General features: G+C 36.7%; 2 protein-coding genes across 13 annotated transcripts in view; one reads left to right on the top strand and one right to left on the bottom strand.

The window, feature by feature from the left end:
- ACBD5 (acyl-CoA binding domain containing 5) overlaps positions 1–14,859 on the top strand; it is a 94,250-nt gene that overhangs the window by 73,739 nt on the left and 5,652 nt on the right. The gene's annotated exons all lie outside the window — the stretch shown is intronic.
- MASTL (microtubule associated serine/threonine kinase like) overlaps positions 1–14,859 on the bottom strand; it is a 34,385-nt gene that overhangs the window by 13,920 nt on the left and 5,606 nt on the right. For all 4 annotated transcript variants that reach the window (XM_059404118.1, XM_059404120.1, XM_059404119.1 and 1 more), the window contains exons 3-7: positions 10,365–10,504; positions 8,879–8,967; positions 3,768–3,874; positions 3,394–3,544; positions 85–257 (exon numbers count right to left, since the gene is read on the bottom strand). In XM_059404118.1, coding sequence (XP_059260101.1) covers positions 85–257; positions 3,394–3,544; positions 3,768–3,874; positions 8,879–8,967; positions 10,365–10,504 — 660 coding nt within the window. The remainder of the gene's footprint in view (positions 1–84; positions 258–3,393; positions 3,545–3,767; positions 3,875–8,878; positions 8,968–10,364; positions 10,505–14,859) is intronic.

The raw sequence follows: 14,859 nt of genomic DNA, 5'->3' as shown, positions 1-14,859 counted from the left end.
ATGTAACAGTTTCATTTCCTTACAGAATTTACATGGCAAAGTGTAAAGCATCTCCATTGTAAATGTGATATACGAAACTCTCACCTGGCAGTCCTTCTCCCATCTGGGACTGCTGTGGCTCTCAGACTCCACACTGGATACGAAGGTATGCGACTGGCTGCTGGTGCTGGATGTAGCCAGCCTTCTCCTGGACTGCAGGAGATTAGACGTTAGGCACTTAACGGGCATCCCGGGATTGGAGGCAACTGTTTCCAGACCTGCAGGGAAGAAAAAATATTGGAGCAATGTCACATTTTTCTGAGTTCCTCACTGAGCCTGAATCTTTCTGGATAATTAGGCAAAGTCTTAAGTATTGTACATCAGAGTTCTGTCTGTGCAAATATTATCCAATCTGCAAGGACAGCTCAGATAAACATTCATACATACAAGTACTTTCATGGATATTTAGGGAAAAAACAAACCTACCTCAACATTCACAAGTGAAAATGAGGACAAAAAGGAACTAAGTTATAATTAGGAAGAAATTCATTATCTACTTAGAAACTCCTCTTGATAACAGAACATTATTGATAGGCTATATCCAGATATGATATAAGATTGGAATGTGACTAAATTTACTCAGTTCAATTTGTATTTAATTAAAACCATTGCTTTAGGGGCACCTGGGTGGTGCAATCAGTTACGGGTGTGACTCTTGGTTTCTGCTCAGGTCCTGGTCTCAGGATTGTGAGATGGAGTCTTGTGTCGGGCTCCACGCTTAGCACAGAGTCTTGAGACGCTCTCTCCCTCTCTCTGCCCCTCCTGCCTGTGCGCTCGCTCTCTCTCAAATAAAAAACATAGCTTTATTCTAATATTGAGGTTTATGTGCTCACAAGTATGTTGTGTTTTATACTACTGGGTAAGATACCTAATAGTGAATTGCTAACAGCAGGCCAGGACAAGAAAGCAGCAGCACCTACATGATACATGTGTATCATATAATGATGTTAACAACTGTTGTTCCTGAACTTATGAGACAAAACAGGCAATGATGCTTTTATGAAAGATCAGAATATGTGCATATATAGATTTTCTATGTATATAAAAATATGTTTATTTTATTTTTTCTTTCCCTAAGAGGGTGAACACACGACTTTAATTTCAAGTAAATTCCTACAGTTTTTTGATTTAATGAATCTTGGAACTTTAAAACTAGAAATAGAATGTCAGTGGCCATCCAGAACGTTTTTTTGATACATAAACCCTCTCAATGAAATTCCTGAAACTCACTGGACACTGACCTTGATATTTGACTAAACTGCTCAGCTTGCCTCCCCCTAGTAATATGGAAATTTGTTTCTACCCCAATGCCATGTGCATACTGTATATTGGCTAAGGAGTTCTTTCTATATCAGTGATATGATCAGACCATTCCTTTCTTTGGAACTTGTGTGTGTGTATGTGCATGTGTGTGTATGTTTTAAGATTTTTTTTTTATTTGACAGAGAGAGATCACAAGCAGGGGCAGAGGGAGAGGGAGAAGCGGCTCCTTGCTGAGCAGGGAGCCCAATGCAGAACTCAATCCCAGGACCCTGGGATCAGGACTGGAGCCAAAGGCAGATGCTTAACCATCTGAGCAACACAGGCGCCCCTCTTTGGGACTTTTGATGATTCCCTACAGCTTCTCGATTCCCTGTAATGACACTTGATCCTTGCCCATCTTCTTGCTAAGCTTCCTTTCCCATTGCACATGCTTCCCATTCTCACATTACACATTTAGTCCCCATTGTCTGAAGATTGAATACTTCCAAGTGTCAGTGCCTTTGGTCATAACTCTACCTAAATGCCCTTTTCCAATACACTTGGAACTACTACTATATCTTTACTGAGAACCATTCCTGATTTTCCCAGTTAGCATTTAACACTTTCTGTGTTGTATCACAATATCCTCCTTATGATTTTATTGTAGAGGCTTGCTATTGTTATTCCTTTACACATGTAATCAACACAGAATTATAAGCTCTTCTGAGAAAAGGACTTCTCTTACTCATCTTGATATCCACTGGGTGACCAGTGCAGCACCTTGCCCCGGTTGACTTGATTAAAAAAAAAAAAAAAAGACTAAGGGAGATGTAATTATTTTCACTTAAGAGTAAGGCTATAGGGACGTGTGGGTGGCTCAGTTGGTTGAGCGGCTGCCTTCAGCTCAGGTCATGGTCCCGGCGTCCTGGGATCGAGTCCCACATGGGGCTCCTTGCTCGGCGGGGAGCCTGCTTCTCCCTCTGCCCCTGCTGCCACTCTGCCTGCCTGTGCTCGCTCTCTCTCTCTCTTTCTCTAGCAAATAAATAAATAAAATAAAAAAAAAGAGTAAGGCTATTAAAAAAAAGAGTAAGGCTATAGTAACACCTGCATATTCTGTATTTTAGTAGTTTTGTATTTATCAAAGATATATATGTTTTTCAGCCATTTTGATTTCCACAGAAGTGATTTTGACAGAAGAATTAAGACTCAATGACTTTGGAAGAAAGGGTCAATGGACAGAAAATTGTAGTTGAAATCAGGGATTGGCTTTCTCACTTACTAGTGTAGAACTAAACATTTTCAAACATTAGTTTTCTCATTTATAAGTGAGATATCCTGGATATGTGCGGATTTGAGGACCAAACTGAAAATGAGGTAACATCCATGAAAACATGTAACCCTAATTGCTCTATAAAGCATCGTTATTCACATTCCCAAGATAAAGAACATTAAGTGCAGGGAACTAAATCATCCACCATTGCTAAGTTATGAAAGGGGAAGTTAAGTGCTCTCCAGATGTCTCATTCTCTTCCTCTATTACTTAACTTCTGTTTTTTATTGTGTCCTAATGAAAAATTTTATCTTTACTTCAACTATTTTATTTCAAAGTCTTTTGGAAATAATTTTATAAAGACAGACACAAAATATTATATATATATATATATATATATATTCTCAACATAAAGATTTCCATAGACCCAGTACAATGAAACTTACCCAATGGTCATTCTAATACCAAGCTAACGGAAGAATCTCTCATTAGCTAGGGATTTTAATCCATTGACTTAAAGATCTAAGTCTTTAAGTCTTTAAGCACCACGCTGGTTCAGTTAGTTGAGCATGTGACTCTTGATCTTGGGGTTATAAATTCCAGGCCCATGTTAGGTATAGAGATTACTTAAAATAAAAATAAAATCTTTATTTAAAAAAAAAAAAAAAAGATCTGTAACAATCTGTGTCAAAAATGGCATTTACATGAGGAAATATAGGAATGCCACAGATTGTTCAAGTATTTGTATCTCATACCTATACTAGAAATTTAAAAGTTAAAAAATACTTTTTTCCTCAAAAGACACATTTAATGGAATAAACTACTTTTTCTTTTATACTCACATGAATTTAGTAGTTTGCTAGAGTAAGGAGTAGCATCCCTGTGATCTACAGACAGAGGACAAACTAGTCCTTGAGAAAGCTGCGATGTTTCAGATACATGGGGTGAAAGAATATTTGCAGAGTCTTTGTTTTTTTCTGCAACTGGTGTGTACTATTAAAGAGAGAAAAACAAAAACAAATGCTAAGATTTACCTCTACAAAAACACCACTTAAATACATAAACTGTTATACCACCTAAGTAGATAATGTTAAAGTAACTCAACATGCTTGATACTTAAATTTATTTTGAACATTTATTTTAAAAAAGGATTCAGTTTTAAACGGCAATCATGAAAGGGCATGTTATGTGACTTTTTTTCTAATCAAGTACTTACAAATCCCAAAGAGCTGATGAGAGATAACACTTGTCCTGGGGTTCTTGAGTAGTCTTGTCTAGGTTTAGCCATTGATGGTGTTGTAAGGATATCCATCATGTTGATGTCTGTGTATAGAAAGAAAAATATATGAAATTCTTCAAAAACTTCAATGTCATTGACTTACTAGTCGAAAATCATCTATTCAGAATTTTGTCCCCCACAATATCTATAATACTGCTTATGTAAGATGAACATATCCAGAGAAGCCACCATGCCACAGTATAAAAATACACAACCAATCAGAAAGAGAAAGACAAATAATGTATGATCTCTATTATATATGGAATCTTAAAAAACAAAACAAAACTAAGCTTACAGGTACAGAGAACAGACTGGTGGAAGCCAGAGGCAAGAGGTGGGGACAGGAGAAATGGATGAAAGGGGTCAAAAAAAAAAAAAAAAAAAGAAAGAAAACAATTTTTCCCTATTTAAAAAAAAGCAACTGATTGAAATCATGAAACTTTGATAGAACAGAGTCTTGCTCTGGAATGACTAGAACACAGTGTAATGACCTAAATTAGGGAGTACTCAGTCACTAAACAAGAGTATTAGCTAACTGGCAAAAAAATAATTCTTGATAAATCAAATACTAGAAGAGGATGCGGTAAGAAAAATTAAGAAGGAATATTAGGAATATAAATAAAATTCCAACATCACAATCTATTTAAGGAATTAGTACAAACTACGGGCTCCCCTGTGAACTAACATGTGCAAGTATAGGTCAAGATAGAAACTGATACAGAATTTTTATCAGTTTCAGTACATAACTTTGTAAAATAATTCAACATTCACACATAAGGTACTGTTTTCTCTAGACATCAAAAATGGTGGGTGTTGGCTGGCTCAGGCAGTAGAGCACGTGACTCCTGATCTCTAGGTCATAAATTAGAGCCCTACCTGGGTATAGAGATTACGTTAAAACTTTATATATGTATTTATTTATTTACTTCAAGATTTTTAAAATTTACTTGACAGAGAGAGAGAGAGGGAGAATATGCACAAGCAGGGGGAGTGGCAGGCAGAAGGAGTAGTGAGCAGGGAGCCTTATTCGAGGCTCAAACCCAGGACCCTGCCCTGGGATCATGACCTGAGCTAAAGGCAAATGCCCAACTGACTGAGCCACCCAGGCACTCCTTAAAAAATAATTTAAAAAATAATCACCCCACCCCACGCCCCACAAATGGTAGGAAAAGTGTGATATTCTATGTGGTGTCAGACTTTTTTAAAAAAGGATTTTATTTTATTATTATTTTTAAAGATTTTATTTATTTTTTTGACAGAGAGAGGGAACACAAGCAGGGGGAATGGGAGAGGGAGAAATAGGCCTCCTCTTGAGTAGGGAGACTGATGCAGGACTGGATCCCAGGACCTTGGAACCATGACCTGAGCTGAAGGCAGATGGCTAATGACTGAGCCACCCAGGCATCTCTAAAGATTTTATTTTTAACTAATCTCTACACTCAATGTGGGGATTGAACTCACAACCCCAGCATCAGTATCCTCCACTATGTGGAGTCACTATGAAAAACACAATAGAGGCTCCTCAAAAAATTAAAAATAGAATCACTATATGACCCAGGAGTTCCACTACCGACTATATATAGGTAAGAATTGAGAGCAGGGTCTATAAGAGAGATTTATACACTCATGTTCGTTGCATAATTCACAGTAGTCAGGAGAAGCAACCCAAACGTCCACTAACACATAAATAGATTTAAGAAGTGGCATATATACATGTAACAGAATGTTATTCAGCCTTTAAAAAGAAGGAAATACTGTTACCTGCTATGATGTGGATGAAACTTGAGGACATTATGCTAAATGATATAAGTCAGTCACAAAATGACAAATAGTCTATAATTCTACTTATATGAGGTACCTAAAGTAATCAAACTCACAGATAAAGAAAAAAGAATTGTGGTTGCTGGGGCTGGGGGGGAGGGGAATTTAGGATATAGAGTTTCAGTTTTGCAAGATGAAAAAGTTCTAGAGATCTGTTGCACAACAATGTAAATATAGTTAATATAAATATAGTTAATACTACTGAAATGTATACTTTTTAAAAATGGTAAATTTTATATTATGGATTTCTTAACACTATCAAAAAAAAAAGGACAGGGACGCCTGGGTGGCTCAGTTGGTTAAGCCGCTGCCTTTGGCTCAGGTCATGATCCCAGGGTCCTGAGATCGAGTCCCACATCGGGCTCCTTGCTAGGCAGGGAGCCTGCTTCTCTCGCTGCCTCTGCCTGCCACTCTGTCTGCTTGTGTGTACTCTCACTCTCTGACAAATAAATAAAATCTTTAAAAAAAAAAAAAAAAGGACAAAAACCAAATTCAGAATCTGTATACTTAAAATGTTTCTCATATTACTATTTATAGTAATACAAATAGAGAATTATTTGGGAGGCAAATTTTATTTTATTTTTATTATTTTTATTTTTCATGTAAGCTATCTACTACTCAGTGTGGGGATTGAACTCATGACCCCAAGATCAAGAGTTGCGTGCTCTACAAACTGAGCCAACTTTCCTATGGGAGCCAAATTTTAAATAAATTATCAGGTAGGAAAAAAATAAAATAAAAAATATTAAACTGTTATATCACCATATAAAATTTATCGGATATCACCACAAAATTTATTGGATTTATGACTTTTTCAGTATCTTACCTGAATCCCAGGGGGTTAGATTTGCCTCACAATTTTAAAATGTTTAGATTTTAGAAAGGGAAGGTGATGAATATATAGTGATCTTTTTAGTTTTTTTTTGTTTTTTTATTGAGATATGACACATAATTTTACCTTGGTTTCCGGTGCACAACCTAGTGATTCAACAACTCTATATGTTATACCATGTTTGCCACAAGTGTAGCTACTGTCTGTCACCATACAATACTATTACAATATTATTGTCTATATTCACTATCCTGTACTTTTCATCCTCATCACTTACTCATTCCATAACTGGAATAATGTGGAATATATATCCATAACTGGAATAATTCCATAATGGAAGCCTATGTCTCTGACTCCCTTTCACCCATTTTGCCCTTTTGCCTTTTCTCTCCCACAATCATCAGTCTGTTCACTGTATTAATGGGTCTGTCTCCACTTTTTTTGTCTGTTTTGGTTTTTAGGTTCCATGATATAAGTGAAATCACAGGGTACTTGTCTTTCTGTATGACTTCATTCACTTAGCATAATACCCTCTAGGTCTGCCCGTGTTGTCACAAATGACAAGGCCTCATTCTTTTTTACGGCTGAGTAATATCCTAGTGTGTGGGTCTGCACACCATATCTTCTTTATCAATTCATCTATTGATGGACGCTTGGATTTCTTCCCTATCTTGGCTATTGGAAATACTGCTGTAATCAACATAAGGATGTGCCTTATCTTTTCAAATTAGTACTTTTGTTTTCTTTGGGTAAAAACCCAGTATACTGTATAGTAAGGAACATCTCTTGTGGCATCTCATCTAGCCACCTGTACTAAAATATTATTATTGCTGCTGTGAAGAATCTGAGTAGTTATGTGAAATGGGACAAATAAAAACCATAAAGAGCCCCCATCAGCTCAGGTCAAATTTTATCAAACTAAATGAAAATCCTTAGGTATTCAAAACTTTTGAAGTGTGTACTTGCAAATAAAGAATTATAGGTGTGTATTTATTTTCCAATAATTATAATCCTATGGTTTATAATTTATAAGCCCAATTTTGTGCTCTCCTGTTCATTTATTTCTATCTGCTACCATTTTAATAATTTAATATGCTACCAAGTCGGTAAGCTCTCATAGAAACATCTCCATGTTTCTATGATAAACTTAAGGAATTTCTAGTTTCTCCCTATTAGAAACAATCCTGCTACAAAGTTTTATTCATATATTTTGTTCTCTTGAACCATTTCCTTAGAAAAACTCTAAGATAGACTAACTAGGTCAAAAAGAATTAAACTCTTTTGTTTCTTTTCTTAAATTCTTAATTTTATTTATTTATTTGAGAGCAAGAGCGAGAGCAAGAGCGAGAGAGAGAGTATGACAGGGGGATGGTCAGAGGGAGAAACAGACTCCCTGCTGAGCGGGGAGCCCGACAAAGGACTCTATCCCAGGACTCTAGGACCATGACCCAAGCTGAAGGCAGTCACTTAACCAACTGAGCCACCCAGGCATCCTAAACTCTTTTGTTTCTTAAAACACACTGGTTGATAACCTTTGGAAAGCACTGTGTTAATTTACAATGGTTCTGGAAAAACTAACTATGGTTTTGCAGTCTCATTAATTTTAGATCTTCAGTTCTCTCTCCCTCTCTCTCTCTCTTTTTTTCTTTTTTTGCCTAGTTTAACAGTGAAATGACTCATTTATTATTTTTTAAATTAGCATTTCTTTCATTACCTAGAGTGAAATTAATACACTCCCATATACGTGTGTGTGTGTGAATTGTGCTCATTTTCTTTGCCCTTGTTTATCAAGGTCTTGGTTGTGGTTCTGTCAGTTTGAATAAGTTCTGTAGGTATCACTGTTTATCATTGTATAGTTATTTTAGTCACTTTACTGATGTTTAATTGGTCAAACCAGTTTCGGTAGACACAAAGTCAGAAGAACAGAAATTTTGACTTCCTCTTTGAGGATCCAAAGAACTTTGAATGTCCTTGATGATTTAGGAATGATTATTTCCATTTCTCATCCTTTCTTTCCCCCATTTTTCTTTTTTTTTTTAAAAGATTTTATTTATTTTAGTGACAGGCGGAGATCACAAGTAGGCAGAGAGTCAGGCAAAGAGAGAGAGAGGGGAAGCAGGCTCCCTGCCAAGCAGAGAGCCTGACAGGGGCCCAATCCTAGGACCCCGAGATCATGACCCAAGCCAAAGGCAGAGGTTTAACCCACTGAGCCACCCAGGTGCCACTTTTTTTCATTTTTCATCTTCAGTTGAAAGGAAATACCATTATACCTTTCTAGTCTCTTTTGAAACAAATAATCATCAAATTTTAGCATTATAAGCAAACAAAATAGTGTAAGTTAATAGTAAGTAGTTGTTGGGTTTTTAAAAACGTACTTACCTCCTGTTTTTCTTACCTCTATTCAAAGTAACTTTGGAAAGGCCAAAATCTGTTAATTTAATATGACCTTCATTAGAAATAAGCATATTGTCTGGTTTCAAATCCCTGCACATACAAAAAACAAATAGTAGACAATTAAAAAAGAGCTAGTGTTGATGTAGAATTAGCAGGGGAAAACCCAGAAATTTCAGAAGACTCAATCTCTATTTATTTTCACTAAAACAAGGCACTTACTGCTGGCTTTGAGAGTGCAAAAAACCACTCTCAAAAGTAAATTATCTTCTGTATATTTGAACCAACGAGAAAGTTAACCAATTTAATACTAGATTATCTTTGGCATTATTCAGTAGATAGTCCATTATAACAAATAAACCTCATTAGATAAAAAACAGTTTCAGGCTACACCAAATTCATATTTACCTCTTTCATGGAGGGTAAGATTAAATCTTAATAGAGAAGAGCCACTTAGAACATGACTTCCTTTGCACAGAGTAAAACACCGCAAATCAGTTGGCATTATAAAATACAGCACTTTTTATTTAAATAAATAAATTTATTTTTTATGATTTTATTTATTTGAAAGAAAGAGAGAGAGAACAGCAGGGGGAGCAACAGGCAGAGGGAGAGAGAGAAGCAGGCTCACTGAGCAGGGAGCCCAATGCAGGGCTCAATCCCAAAATACAGATATCACAACCTGAGCCAAAGGCAGATGCTTAACAACTGAGCCACCTTGGCACCCCAAAGTATAACACTTCTGTATGATGGTAAGGGGGTGGAAAAAAGGTTCAATATTCTTCACAACAAAATGGTGTACCCATGTTCAAAGCAACATATTCAAAGCATAGGGAGGGGGGAGGAAACAAGAATTGATGGAATTTATACATTTTTAAAAAACTTAGTGCTTTTATTTACTCTTTAAAGAAAAGATTTTATTTGGGCTCCTGCGTGGCTCAGTGGGTTAAGCCGCTGCCTTCGGCTCAGGTCATGATCTCAGGGTCCTGGGATCAAGTCCTGCATTGGGCTCTCTGCTCAGCAGGGAGCCTGCTTCCCTCTCTCTCTCTCTGGCTGCCTCTCTGCCTACTTGTGATCTCTCTCTCTCTGTCAAATAAATAAATAAATAAAATCTTTCAAAAAATGTTATTTATTTATGAGAGAAATAGAGAAAGAGAGAGCACGAGCAGGAGGAGGGGCAGAGGGAGAGGGAGAAGGAGACTCCCCACTGAGCTGGGAGCCTAACATGGGGCTCGTTTCTAGGACCCTGGGATCAGGACCTGAGCTGAAGGCAGATGCTTACCTCACTGAGTTACAAAGGCGTCTCAAGCTGATGGAATTTTTAAACTCACACTAGTTACTACCAAACTTTACATGGGCAAATGCTTATGCAAACATTTCAAACTCAAATATTTAATACATAATTTGATTAACTGTGGTTTTAACTAATAGTTTGTAAGAGGCAAAGGATTTATACTTAACTAATAGTTTGTAGAAAAGTCCGTCTTTACCTGTGGATGATTCCATGTCTGTGAAGGTAGTCTAGAGCCAAGGCTACTTCAGAAATATATTTCACGGCCATCTCTTCATCAAAATAACCATATATATGTAGGAGAGACTTGACATCACCACCAATAAGATATTCCATTACCTATCAAAAAGGAATACAAATGTTATAAAATAAAAACAATATGGTTTGATTACCTCAAAAATAATTTTTGAGTATTATAGTTATCTATTTTTAGCATGGCTCTGTAATAGATACATTTTCTTGATCTTACTCAGTACACATTAATATGAAGTTTGCTCATGTTGCCATATCTTTTTTTTAAGTTGAATTTGAACTGCTTAATCTGAATAAAAATTCAGACTTCCAGAAAGGTATAAGAACAGTCCCTTGTACTCTTCATCTAGATTCACCACTGTGAGCATTTTGCCCATTTGCTTTCTTCCTCTCCAAATGTATAAATATAAAATAAGTGTTTGTTAATAACATAATTATATTACATAATAAACAAAGGAACATGATTATTAGCATAAATGCATGATTTTTATTCAGACTAAACAGTTTCAAAGTGTGGCAACATTAACAAATGATATTTGTAGCTTTAACGTTTTTACTAAATAACCAGAGAATAGAGTTGAGATCATGACCGGTCGCCACAAAATTCTTCATCGTGTCTCTCCTAACAAGAATATTCTTACCTAACTACAGCATAATAAAATTCAAGGAATTTAACACTAATACTATTATCTAATTGATAGTTGTATTCAAATTTCTCTGAGTATCTAAATAAATATCTTTGGTAAGATATCTTACCACCCTGCCCTAGCCAGGACCTCCATGGCATTTAGTTATCATATCTCTTTAGTCTCCTTTAATCTGGGACAGATTTTTGCCTTGTAGAGGGGGGCAGTCTTTCCTGACATCCGATTATTTCCTCACTATTCAATTCAGGTTTGCATTTTTGACAGGAATTCTAGGTAAGTAATGTCGATTCGTTCTTGGAGACACTCCCACTAGGTGAGACAACTACTGTCAGCATGTTCCATTACTGGGGATGTTGACTTTGATCACTTAGTTCAGGTGGTGACTTCCAGATTTCTCCAATGAAGTACTTTTTTTTTTTAAGCCCCTGGTAATTAAGAAGTAATGGAGGAAATATGTTGAGTGTACGTAAATAACCTGTTTCCCAACAGATTTCAAGCACTGATCTTAACATCATGTGACTGTAGATGATTCTTGTCTAACTCCAATATTGCTAGGTGGTTGCAAAGCTCTACTGTTCCTTTTACATGCACTGTCATTATTCTTAAAAATCTGTATCGTTTTTAAGATATAAAATACTGCCTAGTAAGACCTTCATAAAACAAAGTCCTTTCTTTCCTCTTTAGGTCAGTAGTTTCCCTGGTATATAGAGATTAGTCAGTTTTTGTTGATGACATCAATCATTAAAACATTTACTAAGCCCCAAGTCTGTGCTACACACGGTGCTAGCACTGGAAATATAAGCAAAAATAAAATGTCTCCTCAGTGAGTTTATAATTCAGTAGTACGTAAATAAATAAGTAAACATACTGCACTTGAGCTCATGAGAATGTTTCTTATGTCCTCATCAACAATAATTACTGATCCTTTCTCTCTTTGTCAATCTAAGAACAAAAGGACTTGTTTAGATGTTTATTGACTTGTAGGGAGATTTCGGATCTTTACACTTTTTTTTAAGATTTTATTAAGTAATCCCTACACCCAGTGTGGGGCTTGACCCCACAACCCCTAGATCAAGAATCACATGTTCCACTGACTGCGCCAGCCACGTGCTCCTATTTTTGGTCTTGCATGTATCTTTTGTGAATCACTTCTATTCTTTGCCCATTTTTCTACTTGGGTATTTAATTTCTTCTTATTGATGTATAAAATCTGTTTACATAGTAGTAAAATTAGACTTTTCTGTATTTTTCTGAACAATATTTTCTCCAAACTTGTTATTTGACTATGTAAATGGTATTTTGTATCAAAATACCATTTGCATTAAAACATTTTGATACAAAATGTTTTATTTTGTACTTAGTAAGACCTGTATCAATTTAAGATTATAAAAATATTCACATCAATTTTCTTCTAGTACTTTTTTTGGGAAAGATTTTATATTATTTATTAGAGGGAGCACATGAGAGAGAGAGAGAGAGAGAGTATGAACAAGGGTAGGGGGAGAGGGAGAAGCAGACTCCCTACTGAGCAAGAAGCCAGATGGGGCTCAATCCCAGGACCTTGGGATCATGACCTGAGTGGAAGGTAGACGCTTAACTGACTGAGCCGTCTAGGTGCCCCTTCTTCTAGTACTTTTTTTTTTTTTTTTAAGATTTTATTAATTTACTTGAGAGAGAGAGAGAGAGAGAGATCACAAGTAGGCAGAGAGGCAGGCAGAGAGAGAGGGGAAAGCAGGCCCTCTGCTGAGCAGAGAGCCTGATGCAGGGCTTGATCCCAGGAACCTGGGATCATGACCTGAGCTGAAGACAGAGGCTTAACCCACTGAGCCACCGAGGCGCCCCCTCCTTCTTCTACTACTTTTATGGATTCTCTTTTTTAAGTAGAAATCTATGATACAAAAGGGGAACAAATGACACTAGCACCATCTCAAGTTTTATAACCAAGCAGAAATGATTTCAAGTGACTTCAAAAACCAGAATTTTAATACTATATCCCAAGGACAAAAAGAACAGGAAAAAAAAAAGTCCTAAATTGACTCTAGTTGTTTTAGTGTTAGTAAAACAATATTGATATTTTGTTATTTTGAAAATATTAAATATATAATGTTATAAGTTAAAGCAAACGAGGGGCACCTGGGTGGCTCAGTAGGTTAAAGCCTCTGCCCTCGGCTCAGGTCATGATCCCAGGGTCCTGGGATCGAGCCCTGCATCAGGCTCTCTGCTCAGCAGAGGGCCTGCTTTCCCCTCTCTCTCTGCCTGCGTCTCTGCCTACTTGTGATCTCTGTCAAATAAATAAATAAAATATTAAAAAAAAAATCAAATGAGTATTTACATTAATGTTTTTAGGAACCCAGATTGTCAGGGTAAAAGAATACATTGTTTCCAAAATATTTTTATATGTTATACATTTTTTTTAAAAGATGCTGGATAAAATTCTATGATTTCCCACTGAATTGGAAATTTCAGCATCAAGAAGAAAGAAATTTCAGCATGAACTTATGTTATATTTTTTCTTTCTATAAAGATGTTATGGGGTGCCTGGGTGGCTCAGTCAGTTACGTGGCCGACTCTTGGTTTCAGCTCAGGTCATGATCTTGGGGTCGTGAAATCGAATTTGGTGTTGGGCTCTGTGCTGGGCATGGAATCTGCTTAAGATTCTCTCTCTCCCTCTGCCCCTGTCCCCTCTAAAAAAAAAAAAAGTTATAAAATACTTAAGTTACAGGGATGAAAAAAGTATAACACAGGAAATAGAGCCAATGACACTGCAATAACTTTGGTGACAGATGGTAACTAGACTTATTGTGGGGCTCATTTCATAATGTATAAAAATATGGAATCGCTATGATTTACACCTGAAACTAACAGGATATTGTTTTAATCCTTTAAGTCTTCCTGGTGCTCTCTAATGCCTTTACTACATACTGTTCTGTATGCCGTGTGTGATTAAATAGTCCCCTACCTTCTTTGGGAACGGAATATGTCAGTGTTTCCTTCTTTTTCTGTGAAGAGCCAGATAGTAAATATTTTAGGCTTTGCAAGCCATATGGTCTGTGTGGCAACTACCTCAATCTTCTGTTGTAGCCCAAGAGCAGCCATAGACAATAAGTAAACAAAGAATGTGGCTGTATTCCAATAAGATGTATTTAGTCACTGAAATTCAAATTTCATATAGTTTTCACTTATCACAAAGTATTATTCTTCCTTAGATTTTTTTCAACATTTAAAAAATGCCAAAACTATTTTCAGCTCACAGGCTGTGCAGAAACAGTGGACTAGATTTGGCTTACCACAGGCTTAAAAAAATGGAAAGTCGGGCGCCTGGGTGGCTCAGTGGGTTAAGCCGCTGCCTTCGGCTCAGGTCATGATCTCAGGGTCCTGGGATCGAGTCCCGCATCGGGCTCTCTGCTCAGCGGAGAGCCTGCTTCCCTCTCTCTCTGGCTGCCTCTCCGTCTACTTGTGATTTCTCTCTGTCAAATTAATAAATAAAATCTTTAAAAAAAAAAAATGGAAAGTCAATTATTATTATAGTATTTGGTTTTTACCTTCTTACTGCTACTCTATTTTTTTCAACACTCTCAGACAGTGAATCGTCCTATAAAAAGTAGACCCACATATCTGGGTTTCTTAGAACCTAGGCGGTCTCCTGAAGGGCTGCCCTTAATGTTGTCCTGAGGGTGAATTCCCTCAATACAAATTTGTATCCTTGCTCCAATATCCTTCCCCATAGTATTGCCAGGTCTTGTTGCTTACAGAGAATGTCATTACAACTAGCTACTACCATTCATGCTAAGCTAT

Source organism: Mustela nigripes, chromosome 6 (assembly GCF_022355385.1).
Source record: "Mustela nigripes isolate SB6536 chromosome 6, MUSNIG.SB6536, whole genome shotgun sequence".
In the NCBI taxonomy this organism is placed as follows: domain Eukaryota; kingdom Metazoa; phylum Chordata; class Mammalia; order Carnivora; family Mustelidae; genus Mustela; species Mustela nigripes.
The sequence above is the reverse complement of the archived record's forward strand: the minus strand, read 5'-3'. Positions and strand labels throughout refer to the sequence as shown.